Source organism: Temnothorax nylanderi, unplaced genomic scaffold (assembly GCF_030848795.1).
Source record: "Temnothorax nylanderi isolate EJ_2023f unplaced genomic scaffold, tnyl_v1.0 TNYL_tig0081_pilon, whole genome shotgun sequence".
Taxonomy (NCBI): Eukaryota; Metazoa; Arthropoda; class Insecta; order Hymenoptera; family Formicidae; genus Temnothorax; species Temnothorax nylanderi.
Window position 1 is genome coordinate 729,915 of NW_027249143.1, and position 15,718 is coordinate 745,632.

At 39.6% G+C, this 15,718-nt stretch overlaps 2 protein-coding genes across 10 annotated transcripts; both read right to left on the reverse strand.

Moving 5' to 3' along the window:
- Nucleotides 1–6: 6 nt before the first annotated feature.
- L(2)k05819 (transmembrane protein 94-like protein l(2)k05819) lies at nt 7–11,649 on the reverse strand. Of its 8 annotated transcripts, none has more exons than XM_071709794.1 (25): nt 11,410–11,649; nt 10,974–11,143; nt 10,742–10,876; nt 10,477–10,613; nt 10,087–10,280; nt 9,463–9,933; nt 9,130–9,291; nt 8,919–9,022; nt 8,650–8,738; nt 8,348–8,585; nt 8,133–8,229; nt 7,600–7,814; nt 7,145–7,380; nt 6,904–7,028; nt 6,643–6,791; nt 5,336–5,476; nt 4,674–4,817; nt 4,428–4,593; nt 4,143–4,351; nt 3,611–3,785; nt 3,282–3,527; nt 2,685–2,922; nt 2,212–2,305; nt 1,935–2,096; nt 7–1,840 (listed from the first exon to the last, which is right to left on the reverse strand). In XM_071709794.1, exons 2-25 carry the CDS (start codon nt 11,138–11,140, stop codon nt 1,768–1,770), a joined length of 4,167 nt encoding a protein of 1,388 aa, XP_071565895.1. In that variant the 5' UTR covers nt 11,141–11,143; nt 11,410–11,649; the 3' UTR covers nt 7–1,767. The 8 variants fall into 8 exon arrangements, with proteins under 8 accessions (XP_071565895.1, XP_071565900.1, XP_071565896.1 ...); XM_071709799.1 differs by having other exon boundaries at nt 7,600–7,817; nt 10,964–11,143; XM_071709795.1 differs by having other exon boundaries at nt 8,133–8,226; nt 11,410–11,648.
- Nucleotides 11,650–12,323: 674 nt separating this feature from the next.
- Nucleotides 12,324–15,684, reverse strand: LOC139774499 (protein lifeguard 1). Of its 2 annotated transcripts, XM_071709820.1 has the most exons (7): nt 15,417–15,684; nt 14,890–15,134; nt 14,742–14,795; nt 13,826–13,916; nt 13,600–13,725; nt 13,063–13,212; nt 12,324–12,658 (listed from the first exon to the last, which is right to left on the reverse strand). In XM_071709820.1, exons 1-7 carry the CDS (start codon nt 15,516–15,518, stop codon nt 12,509–12,511), a joined length of 918 nt encoding a protein of 305 aa, XP_071565921.1. In that variant the 5' UTR covers nt 15,519–15,684; the 3' UTR covers nt 12,324–12,508. The 2 variants fall into 2 exon arrangements, with proteins under 2 accessions (XP_071565921.1, XP_071565922.1); XM_071709821.1 differs by lacking the exon at nt 13,063–13,212.
- Nucleotides 15,685–15,718: the final 34 nt, after the last annotated feature.

Genomic DNA, 15,718 nt, shown 5'->3' on the forward strand with positions numbered 1-15,718 from the left:
CAGGAGTATTTTTTAATGAATATTTTATTCTCATCTTAAAAAAAAGATCTATTTTATCGCGTAAAACCAAGTCTAGAATGCAATATTAGTTGCTTTCCATTTACATCAAAACTCAGATAATTCTCACTTGTGACGTCATAACTCAGTTGAATGCACGTTCTTTTTGCATGCTGGCAAGTGAGATTCAACTGAGTTTTTATCCACAATCGAGACAGTGTATGACTCACATTAAAAGTGAGGCTACGAATCTGTATTGTTATGCGATAGCTTTGTCACCAAAATAAGCAGGTAAGTACAAAATGACTTATCTTACCTGAGTATAAAATACTCACATAACTGAATGACTCAGATCACTTGAGTGTAAATGGAAAGCAACTATTAACAACATCGGGACGATATGCCACACTGTAACGGAAGTTTATCAGTAAAATGAATTTGTTACGAGAGTGGAATATCGTTTAACAAAGATGTAGAGTATAGTCAAACCTCCGACTTAACGTCGCATAACACAAAAAATCAGACCTATAGAAAATTACGTCGTCGATCAATTTAGAGTTTAAAAAACGAGTAACAAACAATAGATATTATATGCGCGTGCATGTTCGTAGTATCATTAGTCAGAATCGAACGGTGGTACAAGAACAGCGCAAGAGGAGAAATTAAGTTCGCGGGGGCAAGTTGATTGTGCAAGTTGATTGTGGAGGTTCGGCCGTTTTGAAATTCGCGATTAAGATCATATTCCACTTTATCGGTGGGAAATCAAGAAACCTACTCCAAATATGACCACGTGCGCGCGCGCGAGCACTGTCTCACAACCAGAGAACTGTCTCGTACCAGCGAGACTCTTGCTGCTAGAGTTTGAATTTAACTCTCGATGCGGCTAGCCATAATCTCGCAGAGTACATTTAATTCGCTAAAGTCTCGGCTAATCCTTGATCACACCAAATAAATTACTATCATTGCGTTCACGCTATAAACTTCCGATTTCTGGATTATACGATTCTACAACGAGCTCGCGAAATCGAACATTGACGAGGATGTCAAAGTTATCGATAGGAACATCTTTATGTGTGTGTGTGTGTGTGTGTACAAATACTCTACGTATAATACCAAAGTCGTCAAATACAAGATGTCTCAGATTTCTCAAGCACGCTCGCACTACTATGGATACTAGAGAAACGAAATAATCTTCCGGTAATTGTAAAATTACTATTTATTCACTATTAAAATATTATTTCTATATATATATATATATATATAATTTTTTTTTAAATGAAATCTAAAACGATGTACCTATGATGTGAGACATCTTGAATTACGACAGAATCAAGAGCGAAAAAAGCGCGTCTTAATCAGAGCGATTTGATAAAATAAGATAGATATTCCGCTATCGGCCCGATGTATCGTGCGAAAGCTCACGCGGCGCGACGCTCGTTTAAGCTCGCAATCGACAGCTCCGCGGCGCGGCGTCCGATGTGGGCCGTTGTTACATCGCAAAATATAAATATGCATATCGCTATAGAAAAATACCGGTGCCTCGTTCGAGTCTAATCGTTTGGCAATATTTGACACGGCGTTATAAGTACACAAAGCTGACTCTTAAAAACCCTTGAGCCCTTTGGACCTCTCGAGTTTGCAGCAACTGAATCGTAAGAGTACTTTCGATAACATATACTAATTAATATATACACCTAACGATGTACCCGTATATCTTTTAAAACACATTTGATATTTCGAAGACATCAAAAATTGGTGCTACGAATTTGATTAAAATGGCGAATTCATTCCCAGCTTCGTACCAAATTCTAAACGTGCTCTTTTCTGGTACCTGACGTTCACTCTGAGAAAGAGAGAATAGAAACATTAATTAATTTCAGAAATTGCAGCGAACGCGCCATGGACGACTAAAGGCATGCAGAAAACGATAAACTTACTTGATCTCTTGCCACTTGATCAACTCGTTAACCGCTAATGTCAGCGGAACAGAGAGTAGAAAGAACAACGGTACGTGAATCGGGAAATTCTCAATCTTCTTGCCTTCCTCCCGCCAAAACCTGCGGAACGCCACACCGGAGAATACCGCTTGCACGCACAATCTATGACAATAATACAACGACAGATGTATTTTAGAATTTAATCTGCAATCTGAGAACTCGAAAGGACAAATTTTTTTGCGACAGACTGTTATTCGGGGTTAGATCTTCCACTTACACGACAAATACGCCAAGAAACCAGGTGCAATTACTCATAGGATTTTTCTTCCATATCGAGCATTCCCTGTGCACAAAGCTGACAGATATCGTAACTGAAAGAAAAGATATATGTTAATGAGCTTCCAAGTGTATTATTATTTCTGTGTGTCAATATGTATTGCTGTATTAGGTTGGTATAAAAGATTTGCCATGTCTCTGTTATCCTGATTTTAAAAAATTAATTAATAATGCAATTTTTTTAAGTGGAATTGGACATTAAAAAAAAAACAGACACGATAAAATAAAATAATAAACTTGAAGGCAAAACAAGAGCTATTTTGATTGAAAAATTGAAAAATTAACAAACTGAGTAATTTTGTTTTCAACAAGAGGGAATTTGACAAACTGGACGACTAAATTTTTTGCCCCAAGTACGATATGCCAAAGAATTAACAATACGATAGAAAAAATATTGCTAGATCGTCGAATTACCGAAATGCAGGACTATGAGCGTGAGAGCGAAATGTTGCACGACCAGAACGACAATCGGCCTGCTGCCCCAGCCGCCCCAGATCTGATCCCGCGGATCTGGATATATATACAGGCACTTGGAGTTCTGCGGCACGTAGACGGGGCAAAGCGTCAAGAACGAGATACACTGCGAGAGGATCACCGTGATCACCGTCGGCAAAAACTTGCTGCCGTAGCACCATAGCACGAATAGCGTGACCTATAATCGCGTAAGGGATTATCGATGTTATTTCTCCTTCAGCTCCTTTTCTTCTTGGAACATATTACTTACTTAAATTAATGCTGATAAGTAATCAGTATATACACAAGACCTTTTACCCTAATGAATTTCTTTTTCGCGAATTCGCATACTTTATGCGTATCTCGAATCATATTAAGATTAAATATTAGAATAAAATTACATACATATACGTTACAAAGAAATAAAAAAATAGAACATGAGAACAGCGTTCTTCTTTTCATAATTTGAGTTTCTATTTGATTCGAACTATATGAAGCACGCGAGTTTCGAAAGAATTGCCCCGATGACCTCATATATATATTTATCGCCTTTCTCACCTCTCCGTTAACTACGCATTGATTCTTCCCAGTCGCGCGTTGCATTATCGTCGAATCTATCGGCGTGGCGATCATTGATGTCGATAATATGGGGATTATCAAGCAGCACAGCCAGAGTACCTGGTCGATGGAGAACAGTGGCGGCAGCAGTAGAAACGCCGACAGCATTTGCATAAATGAGAGCGTAACTAAGCAGCACAGCCAGAATTGTATACAGTTCCATAGATTCTTCATATAATGACGAGCCTGGGTGGACGCAAAGAAAAGAACGTTTATTGTGGCCCTCGTTACCTTCCCATTTAATTTCTTGGAAAATACACCGTAAATACCTCCATGATGAGATGAAAGATTGCCACGGGGTCCTCGCGTTTCACACTCAGCGAACACGCGACGGAGTTGAGCGCTCTACTCAGGTCGATGGGAGAAATTCCTTGATTCTCCGTGGTAGGTACCAACACGGGTACTTTTTGACACACCTGGGGGTACAAGGGCTCCACCGCTACTCTGCAATCGATTTACAAGTCTTTAGAAAACTTGGACTACAGAGAGAACCGATCACTTTCGCAAGATCAGAAACTATATACGGATCTTTCTCGAGATCAACTTGATTCTGTTGAGGAAATTTTTGAGAGGTTATATGCCTGAAAATTTAAATGAAAAAATGAGGCTGGGCACAATCAGGGAATTTTCAAGACTCGAGGAAAAATATTTTACTTCCGGGATGTAGGATCACTAGACGCGATTGCAGTCAGACGACGTACACCGATTCTCTCTGTGTACGCCTGGATGAAATTTTGCCTTTGTGATCGCGTCTCTAAAAAATCTCACCGATTCGATCGGGATAACAAAGATTATAATTACCCTGCGTCAGCCTGCATGAAGATTGGCATGTTTTCAGCGTTGGCGGAGGATCCAAGCACGCATACCACCTCGCCGTAGTCCTGCATAATGTGCAACATCTCGCGAGTCACTGTAGTGTTGCAGTCGGTGAACAGGGATACGAGCAAAGGAACGTTGTCTATTAGTTCGATGTGCGGACGTATCTTATCTATGCCCCTCGGCAATTTAGCCTGCGCTCGCAGAATAAGTACCTCATGTATCATAAACGCGTTTATTAAGTTTAATCGAGAAGGAGATCTGCCCTACCCTGTTCGACAGATCAAAGTTGACCGGCGCGCTTTGCTCGGTGCTGTCGGTGAGGCAGCTCAAGGATCTCCAAGCTTCCTGGCCTGATCCTAGATCGACGCTCTGCACCAAAACGCTGTCCTCGCTTCTCACCGTGTCCTGCTCCCTGCTCGACAGTTTGTTATCTCTGTAGCATTATCAAACCTTAAATACCATCGCGTATCTTTATAGAAATCTTTTTAGTCTGGCATTAGATATCACAGCAACCTGTGGCTCATCGCGCTCTTGACCTGCGAAGTCCCCGTGTTGTTCCACTCGGTGGTCTCATCGTCGAACTTGACCGTTGAGAAGTCCGTGTTGATAGCGCTCGGCGCCGACATACTCATCGCTCGGCTGTTGTTCAAGTTGTTGCTAAAACGGGAAACATTCTTTCTTAGTGGATACTATCAATCGCTCGGTATTTCGCTAGTGATAATGGTGGACGATAAGAAACACATCTAATGCTAAGAAGCCAAGAGAATACGTCAGTTTGCCGCAAAAGTCCTTTGGGACACGGCAAAGTTGACCATGACAAATAAATGAGAGAATTCTCCCATCATGCCGCACATTTCTTCTCTTGATCGATCAACCGTAGAACGCGCAAGAGATTTTAAGTATTTAAGTTTTTTTCTCGCGATATTTTTTGATTATAGTGTTTCATTTATATTTGCTTCAAGTCCATTTCTTTCAAATCCCTTTTCAAATCCCTTTATCTGAATATAAATGATATTTGTTAAATTTCCATTTTAAGTACTTGCAATTGTACGATCTACGGTTAATATTTTGCCGTTTTAACTTGTTTTGTTTTTCTTTTGAAGCAAAGCGGAAGTCTGACTTTATATTGTACAGCGTATAGTGAGCTATTTCTGCATGTAATCGGCGTAACGTACCGAGGTAAGACACGATTAAGCAAGTGGCTGGCCTCGTCCATGCAGGAGTAATTAGGCTGATGAGATTGGGCTGTGGGTGAGGGAGTGGGTGAGGACATGGCTGCTGCCTGGCTCACCCACCAACCCACTGGACTCTCGGACCTGACATTGTCATGTGTGTGTTAGTTACAGTAAAATACATATGGGCGTGTATCTTCTTCGCGCGAGTAATCGTGTATTCGCATGATCAAATCCTTGATGGACATCGACTCGCAATCACTCACTCACTCACACACACGCACACACACGCAGTACCAACAAAATTGCTTCACACGTTAAGGAACATATTATTGAAAATGTATGTTTGCAAAGTATCTATAAGGAAGAGATACAAACAAGTGATAATAGAGTAAAATTAATATGCCCTGCGTTAATATGCCTTGAATAAAGAATGAGATATTAGTACACATGTTAGGAGATATTAGGACACTGCAGTCAAATGATCGCGACATTATCTTCTATCTAGATTAGTGACACTGCAGAATGTCTCGGAGAAACATGTCTGAGATTCAAGCTTAAACTTGATTCGATCTTCGATTTTCAGAATTTCTAAGGATTTGTTTCAACTATTTACTCATACCTTTTAAAATATACGGTAATTACTATATCTATACATATATCTTCCTTAGGATTTTTAGTTACAACGGCTTTATTTTTAAATAAATCTTTATATGATGTAAAACATATACATTTAAGTTAATTTGCACTCAAGTCAAGTGTATACGAATTGGATCTTGTATTATTTCTTGAGACATTCTGCGTGACAAAGATGACCATGCAGATCAATATTAACAATAACAAGAGTAAAAAAGACGTATAGACAAACATATACGACGGGGGCATATGCGGATATCTCTCCAGCCATTGCTGTCTCCTGCAATATACATGGACATATTTTACATTTGAGCCTCATGGTAGCTCGCTCTAACAAGAATAAGAGAATTAATGCGTCGTTAATATGCATGCAGCTTTCCCACGTGCGTGTCTGATCCTACAATTAACTCTTTCAGTTAAAAACTTCTTCTTTTTAAATATACTTTTAGATTTCTCATTTTAAATCTTTTTCTTCTCTGACCCCGCGATTTTCTTCGATCTCCTTTCTTGTCAAGGGAAACATTTGTCTAAAAACTAAGAGGTGATGAGGATCGAGAACGTCGGATCAGAGACACTGATGGTAAGAAAAAGTCACGAATATGCCCCATAAGAAATCCAAGAGACATTGAGAGAAAAACGACGACGGTACATCGCGCGTCTACGACATAGGATACCTGGCCCCCTCGCTGAGTAACGAGATGTGGCAATTCCATCCGCTCTCCAGACCCATTTTCTCTGAGAAAACGCGCGAGCGCAGCTCATTTTCCTTGCTGAAGTGGACGAATCTTATGCACGCCCTGTCCAGTTGCTCGATCAGTTGCACCTGTAGTCATAATGTACATCACTGCGTTTGCAGTAAAAAATAAATAAATAAATAAATAATTTAAAAAATAAATAAAAAGAAAAGAAAAGATTCGACCATAGTAGTTTCGCACCATATCGGTTTGCGCCTGATATTGCATGGTCACCATTCCGATGAAAACCTGATTACACTGCACCTCGAAGCAGCTTTCGACGTCACTCACGTCATCATCCTTATTTTCGTTGCACAACAAGGAATCTGGGAAGAAAGTCACGTTTTCTTTGCAGTTGAAATATTTGCGAAACAAATAAAAATAAATTAATTGAAGATCAAAGTTACAGACAAAAATCCGTTGAATTAGTGAGTAGATCAACCTGTCGAATGAAACTGCCCTAATATTCCTCGTACTCTGGGATCGAGAACGTTTCTGAAGTCCCACGGCAAAGGGGTCGGGCTCCTGTGGGGCGTGTACAAGTGTTTGCTATCAGCAGGCAGTTCCAGATATATCTCGGACATCTTGTCGCTGATGGCGCGCGTCAGCGGTCGGTAAGCGAATGCGGTGCAGTACGAGGTCAAGCTCGTCCTCTGGTAGAAGTCCTGCACCTTTTTTCTGCAACGACAAAAGAGGAAATTATTATTATTATTATCAAATTATCGCTATCAAAAGAGGGACACCATTATTAAACCAGAATCGTTATATAACAATTAAACTTTACCAATGGACAATGGACCAAACATTTTAAAAACATATATAATCTTCCTTATGTAATAAGATAATCTAGAATAATTTGTTTATGAGACTGGATGGAATCAAAAGCGAACGATGTACCTGTCTGATGCGGAAAGAGGGCAGAGATCGTGACCATCCCAGTACTCGATGCACGAGTCTAGAATTACGTCGGCCGTTCCTTGCGTCAACAATTGCAGACCGCCACCGCTGCGCTCTTTCACGACCACGGTGACCATATGAGGAAACGGGAACTTCAACTTTGTCGCGATGCTCAGTGAACGCGCGAACTTTATATCCCGCCTGACCATCTCCGGCTGCTACCAACAAAACGTTTATAGTTTGCTGCCGATTGACAACTTTTATTCGCTTTTGCAACAAAAATCATCCCCCTCTGAACGATATCTTTTTAGAATGGCAAAGCTTAAACCCCCCCCCCCCCCAGTTTGATTGAGACCGTTTTTAAGCAGCTACACAAACTTCAGTTCAACAATTTCTGCGATTACACAGAACGCGCGAGCAATTTCCAAAATTTTGACGGAGGGCGATTTCACTATGGCTCATCAATTGAGTTTGAAAAAGGGAAAAGCATTCTCCTAAATTCTTACATGCCAACAATTACTAGTAATACTTACTACATGTCTAAATGTACACAGTTGTTGCTCCAGTTGAAAGATCTTTTGCGCTTGGTCCTGGAAGCCGATCTGCTTCGCCAGTTCGCACAGACATCTGCTGAAATTTTAAACTTTACTTTTCGATTCTTTTGAAATTGGATTTTGCAAGCATTGAATCAATGGCAATCGATTCTAAGATAGAAAGAGAGAGAGAGAGAGATTAAGGACGCACATACCGTCTGTTGGTCACTGGGACTAGATTCTCGTTGTAAAGAGCCTCGCAAGTGACATGGCAACAGAATTGCATGTAGTGCTCCTGCGTATCCATGTTGCACGTGTTGAGGAGGATCGCCAGGCCGAGCGGCTTCAGGGAGTTGAGATGTTGCCGCCACGATTGGTCGTCGAACTGCAGTCGGAACGGCAGGGCGTGATCATGGGTGAGATCCAAAACCTCGGCGGTGGAGTGCGACATATCTGCGAAGCATCGGATGTCGTTACGTCGCGCACTCGACTCTCGCTGTCTCTCGTCCTTCCTTACCGTGCTGTACGTAAGACGTTCTATTGGAGTTGACCTTGGTCTCCTCAGACTCCTGGTTCTTATCAGCCGTCTTGTCCACGCTGCCGGTACTGAAAAACAAAAGGGATTGTAATCGCGTCGATACCGATAGCACCGTGTGATTTCACCGTAAATTTAAGTTACGTTAAACTCCTTCATCTCAGGGGGAGAAATTCATAAATTCTTGGACTTTTAGAGATACTCGGATTCTTATATCCCCAACTGGGTCCGCGCGACTATAAGATGACTACCTCGAGCTCGGCGACAAAATATTGGCGTTACGTAGGAAAAATACTTTCTCCGCCGTAGGATTAGGCCACGAGAGAATTCCTTTCTTATCTACGCAGCACAGTGCCTACAGAAATATATATAGAATGTTATATGGCGAATCTTTGACAGAATCATTGCACCTATAAAAATATAGGGTATAAATTCACAGTCAATTCGTGCTTCGATACTCACAGTCACAGAGCCCAGTACGTGTAAAATGCTCGCCGACCGCGACATCATGTGCTCATTGCCGAAAAGAATATTGAAGAAGTACTCTTTGAGTTCCAGCCAATTATACACTACATCCGGATGACCGGGACCATTGATATCCGCGTCTTCAAAAGGATCTACAAACTAAATTTAAGGAAATTATAAATTAATCTTTTTTTTTCTTTTTTTTAATTAAACATAATTTATCAAAATCACAACAATCTCTGTAGAATGTGTGTTATATTACGTACATGTAATATACACTTGGTATAAATTTTAATTTGTAAATAATGAATTTCTAAATTAAATACTGACCTGGAGTTTCTTTGCGGACAGATAAAGCTTGAACAATGCTTTGAAACGGGCCATGCCGAAGCAATTGAGGAATATCCAGCAGGCGGGGAATATCAACGGCAGCAACGGCAGACTAATGGTGATCGGTTGCAACAGGAACATCTCACTCCAGTGGCCGGTGCCAAAATAATCTGTCAAATACAGATAACGGAGCAGATTGACCACAAGGATAACGATCACGAGTATCGGATAGGTCAAGTGCTCGATGCAGCAGATCATCAGTAAGTGACGCTTGCGATTGTAATACGTGACCGGTCGATCGAGAGCCTGATCTAACGCCATTCGGAGATTCATCAGGTATGGCGTTTCCTGGAGTTTGTAGATTTTGCTCTTCAGAGGTGCGCGGGCCTGCGGCGTGGAGAAAATCTCGTTCGCGCCGTGTACCGGCGCACCGTAAGTCTCCCTCGCGTGCAAAACAGGCGCTTCCGCATCCTGCAATTCAAAGTTTAATTAGAAAGCTCGATTCTGCTCGAACAGTTTGATTTCAACAGAATCTCTGTGTAACTTGGACATCTTGAAAACTGAACATCTAGAGAAGTCTCTGCGAGAGAGAGTCGAGGTCTGGAAAGAGTTGAATTCACGTACGTCGTACGGCACGCAATATCCAGGTGCTTGCTGGCCTGGCTTCATCACGATTATGTCACCGGCCACTAATAAAGCCCATGGCAAGTTGACTACTTGACCATCGCGATACGTCCACTGCAGGGTCAAGCAAGGGGATTGCGGACTGCACAGATGCGGATAGTTGTCGGATTTCCATTGACATGTGGAACGTGCAACTGCAATTTCGAAAAACACACAATTGTACATATAATCGTTGCTACTGTGAGAAGCTTCATCCTGGGATTTATACAGGAACTGCGCGATATTGTTATGCAGGCTATTCTATTGCTTGCAATTTTGATTTTGAGATAAGATAAATGTCACACAGATATGGAAATTCTTATTTGGTGTGGTGTCTATTTAAATACGTACCATTGAGTTTATCCAGAAGAATTTTCACTCTCTGAGGAATTTCCTCGTGTCGTAATTTGTTATCCAATATCACTAAGATAAAATTCAATACTACTAAACAACAGACTGTCAGTCCTTCGTAGGGCAGTGTCGAATACCTGCAATAATATTTATTTACGGAGCTGTTGTCAGTTGTCAGTTGTCACGGAAGCAAATAGGATAGATGAGGTGAGAAACGCGGTCAAAGTTTCACACAAATGTGCCGCCCTGTTTAATTAATAAATACCATGTTTCATTAAGCGTGAAGAACGCAACGATGAGAATAATGGCATTGATCAGCAGGGCGATTGCGGAGGTCCAGCAGAGTGTCGTATATTGGCTGCGATGATGCAGGGCATCCCTCAGCCAAGCTCTATACTTCCTGAATATAAACGATTGTCGCGATATATAAGTATAAACTTGATATAAACATTCTTGCACTTGCTCGAAATAATCACAATCTCTGTACAAGATACTACTTATTTCTCCTGCGATCCTCTTCGTATTCCTGCAGAACGCGTCTAACATCGCGATGCAGAGTATCCAAGGCTACTGCGGTGGTCAAGCCTAGAGTCTCCTTAGGTTTAGCTTCAGTACTCTCGTCGTGTCTCTTGGTGTCTCTGCCAGTTAAGCGCTCGCTCTCCATTTTCTACAAAAAGCAACCAAATCAAGAAAGATCTGTTGTCACTACAATTTGTTAAATTGTTAAATTAGTAAAATGTCCTACAGTCCAATTCGATATACAGCTTAACTAACGAAATGTGTTACATCCATACATACATTGATAACTTATTTCTCGGTAAAATAAATGAATTTGTAATATAATCGCATTGTTATTGTTAGCATGACCAAAAATTACGAGCAAAAGATGCAGTCAAGAGAAAAAAGTCAATAGGGGGTTATAAATCTACGAACTCGCTCTCGTCGCAGGAAGGAATCGCTGCTCCTTCCCTTGTGCTCGGCAGTTCGAGAGGTAGCGTGTAGCGTTTCGAAATTGATCGCAATTTAGCTCCAATGCAGCGGGGATCGCATAATTTTCCAAGTCCGCTCGCGAAACTGTGACGAACAGTACTCAAAACATGTAAATCGCATCGCTCACCACTCACCACAGTCACCACTCACGACTCACGACTCACGATTCTGCTGGGCCCTGGGCACCTGGGTCTGGGCCTGGGCTGGGGCACCGTGCGATCGCACACTGAGAGAAAGAGAGTGCGAGAGAGAGAGAGAAACATAAACGTAATGTAATGAATATAAGACTGCGCGTTCTAGTCATTGCTTTAGAAAGAGGAAAAAAGCTTTATAGAAATGTCTTTTCTATCTAATGTATTATAAAAATTAACAAGAAAGAACGCAAACTTACACCAAATAATTAAGCTTGTCTTGATTGCTCTTCTAACGTAAGATATATGTACAGCACATAATCGAAATAATGTATAGACTATATCTCACCTTAAAATAATATAATGTAATTTGAAATTATTGCGTATATTATCTTATCATCATCATCAATGTCGTCATATCAACCGTCGATAATGCAGGGTTCGCGCGCGCGCGTGCGATTGATAATGCAACAATTTTAAAAAATTGCATACAATAATAAATAAAGGCAACGATTTTAAAATTAAGTAAATTAACGCATACAAATAGAACTGCTGCTCGCTTTTGATTTGTATTATCATATTCGTATGCGTTAATTTTGAAATGTCAATTTATAGGCAGGATATATAATGGAAAGATTACATTTTGAATAAATTTTATAATAATAAGATTATTATTATAAAATTATATTAAATTACATTAAGGTGTAAAGAGGAAAGTAACAAGTATTATATTTATATTTTATTACGTTTATATAAATATTATAATGTCATATGTATATATATACATACACGCATACATATTATACGCATATGTATAGCGTGTACATAATGTAAAAAAGATATGTAAGTGTATAATACATATTTGAATGTAATTAAGTACAATATATCGAGGACGTTGTGTTTTCTCTCTTTTATCGGTGAAAGAATCCCATGAACATCAGCAAATACTGATACAGCAGTATAATATCGACGTAAATCTGCGTTGTCGCGAAGACAACCTCGTCGGGACTCAATTCTATTCTGCGTCCACCCATGATCGTTTGCACGTCGAAGTAGAGATACTGAAACGAGAATGCATGAAACGTACAATTTTTAATATTGCAATCGTGCCTACTTAATTATATCTATTACAGGAAATTACATGATTATATATGTATAATATATATTCAAAGTTCCCGATTGACCTTCGCAGTTGACGTTTTTATTTTACTTATTTTAATCCATTTATTAGTATAGCTTAACACACGTGCTATTATATTTTTGTAAATTGCAATATTGAATTAATATTAAGAATTATTGTAATCGAGAAAATTTAAATAAACACATTTGCAGTTAAATTAAAATTAACATATACAGCTTCTAGATTGTATATGAAGTAAGAATTCAAGGAACTGCAAAGTCGTCAAATTAAAATGTTAATGTTAATTGTCGATTAGAGTTTTCCAAGAATCCAAAATACACTGACCATGCACAGCAGGAGCGTTCCAATGATAGCGATTATCAGGCGTAAAACAATTACGTGAGTGAACAGCAGGATTATTAGCAATGTAAAAATGGCTACGATCGAAACCAATCCAATCACCATCAGCAAGCCTGGCCTCATTGTCAAGTCAAACTGTAATTTCATCATAATAACGATTCTTGTCATTTATTCTTTCTCTCTCTCTCTCTCTCTGTTTCTTTGCCTAATATACTTACAATTAGTATAAATGGAAATAAATTAAAGAAAACGTAATCAGAAACTAAATTTCTGAAAAGTATTATACTCCTGATTCAATATATGTATGTACATATATAAATATATACATGTATTGAATCAGGAATTAACATATATTAACATATATTAAAACGGGAAATATAATGTATATTGAATCTCGACAAGTATAAACATATACAGGGAAAAAATTTCATGCAAGCTTCAGTGTGACATATCATGAAATTGCGACGGAAGTATAGAATAAAGATATGGGAGGGGGAGAAAGAGAGAGAGAGAGAGAACTACCCTGGAGAATGTTGCCACAAGAGCTATGATTGTCGTGACGGCGGCGGTCATGCCCATAACGATGAGGATCACCTCGATGCTGTAAAACACGGAGACGAAGGCGGCCAGGTACGACATTGCTAGTGTCTGCGATTCATGAGAGATTTAAGTGGATTAATTTTAATTTACGTAGAGAGAGATTACCAATCCGTTGCGAGGAAAAGAAGGAAATGTCGAGAGATCGTACCAGTAGAAATAGGCAGATGTAATTGAACGGTGGCGTTTGCCTAGCATGCACCGAGCAGGCTATGGCACAATACGCGACGATGAAGAACACCCTAAAATACAAGCAAATGTCTTAATTAAACTAAAGTTAGTTTTACAAAATAAACGGTACAATTAATTATAAGTAATAGACGATTTTTTAGACCTATATAAATAAAAAGAAATAAGTGCGAACAGATAGCATGGAGAGAGTATTGTAAAATATAAATATAAAATTGATATATTATAACATAATATTGATATGTAATATCTAATTTCTATGTAACATATATTATTACAATATGTTATTACATAGATATTTTAGATATCATATTGTTAATCATAATATTATTTATATCAACTTCTAAATAGCAAGCTCGTATGTATATACAAAAATTCAATAACAACGGCCAGTGACGAGCAAAAAACGAATATTATAATTCAAAATTAATACATCACAATGTTGGTACGTTTCTGCACACTGTGCTTTCTTCAAGTCATTGCGATAGTAATCCTGCTCAGTACGAGAGGAACCGCAGGTTCGGACATTTGGTTCACGCACTCGGTCGAGCGGCCGGTGGTGCGAAGCTACCATCCGTGGGATTATGCCTGAACGCCTCTAAGGCCTGTTGAGCTTGACTCTAGTCTGGCACTGTGTTAAGATGGTTGATTAATTGGCTGAAGAAAGCACAGTGTGCAGAAACGTACCAACATTGTGATGTATTAATTTTGAATTATAATATTCGTTTTTTGCTCGTCACTGGCCGTTGTTATTGAATTATTTATATCATCTGCTCGTTCCCTCTCATTCCTTTCCATTTAATATAGTCCTAAACGTCCTAAAACAGAATCAGATCAGCGCAGACAAGAAATCTATCCTTGAGCCTTCCTTAGCTTACATGGCAACAATCCACAGATACCAGTGTACCATCATAAACTTCTGCGCTTCATCCCTGAAAAGTAATTCCAAAAATCACAGTAATATATATATACAATAGAATTAAAGAATGGATCGTCGAGATACGTTTCTCTCCGGTGTATACTTACACGAACATAAAGATGGATATGACGAGGATGGTGAACATCAGTTGCAGCGTGAGGAGGCAGAAGACTTTGCGGACAAAGCTCCTCCGGACGATGACGTCCTTGAAGTCGCCTATAAACTCGTCGGCCTCCTCCTGCGGCAGCATGTTTCTCCTGCGCTGTTCCCGCACCCAGGCCTTGTACAGTTCCAGATTCTCCCTTTCCCTCTGCGCTACCATTTCGTCAGTCACCGTGACGGTGTACGGTCCCTGAAATCCAAATAGTTATTAAGCTGAAAGTGTTGCTGACGAATCCTTTTGATTACACTACTATTAACGAACGAAATTTTAGAATTTATATTAAAATTATTATTTTTTTAATTAGGAAATCAGCGAGAAGACAACCGCGTTGAAGAAATTTTAATTTATCGAAACAGTTAAGACATTTCTTTTGCAGAATTTTAGAAGAGAATATAAGTGAATCTGGCAAATCGCCAAATTCAACGAAGATCAAGATCTGCTTAAGATTTGCATGATCGAAATGTCACTCACGCTCTTCAGTTTTTGGCCTTTGATTAACGGCGGTAATTGCGGAGGACCTGGGATATGCTGTGGAATCCGCTGTTCTTCGATATCGGTATCGTCGGACCGCATTGGACAGGCCGAATAGAATTACTCGTTAACATATATCGAACCTCTTGCTCTACTCCGATTTATGTTGTGTATTAATAATAGTACCTAAACATGCCTAATTATATAGCCGAATATAGCTGAATCTGTAGTCAATCAATCGCAGCTATGATTAACAAATGAAGATATAAGTGGACAGATATACGCTACAAATCAAGTAATCG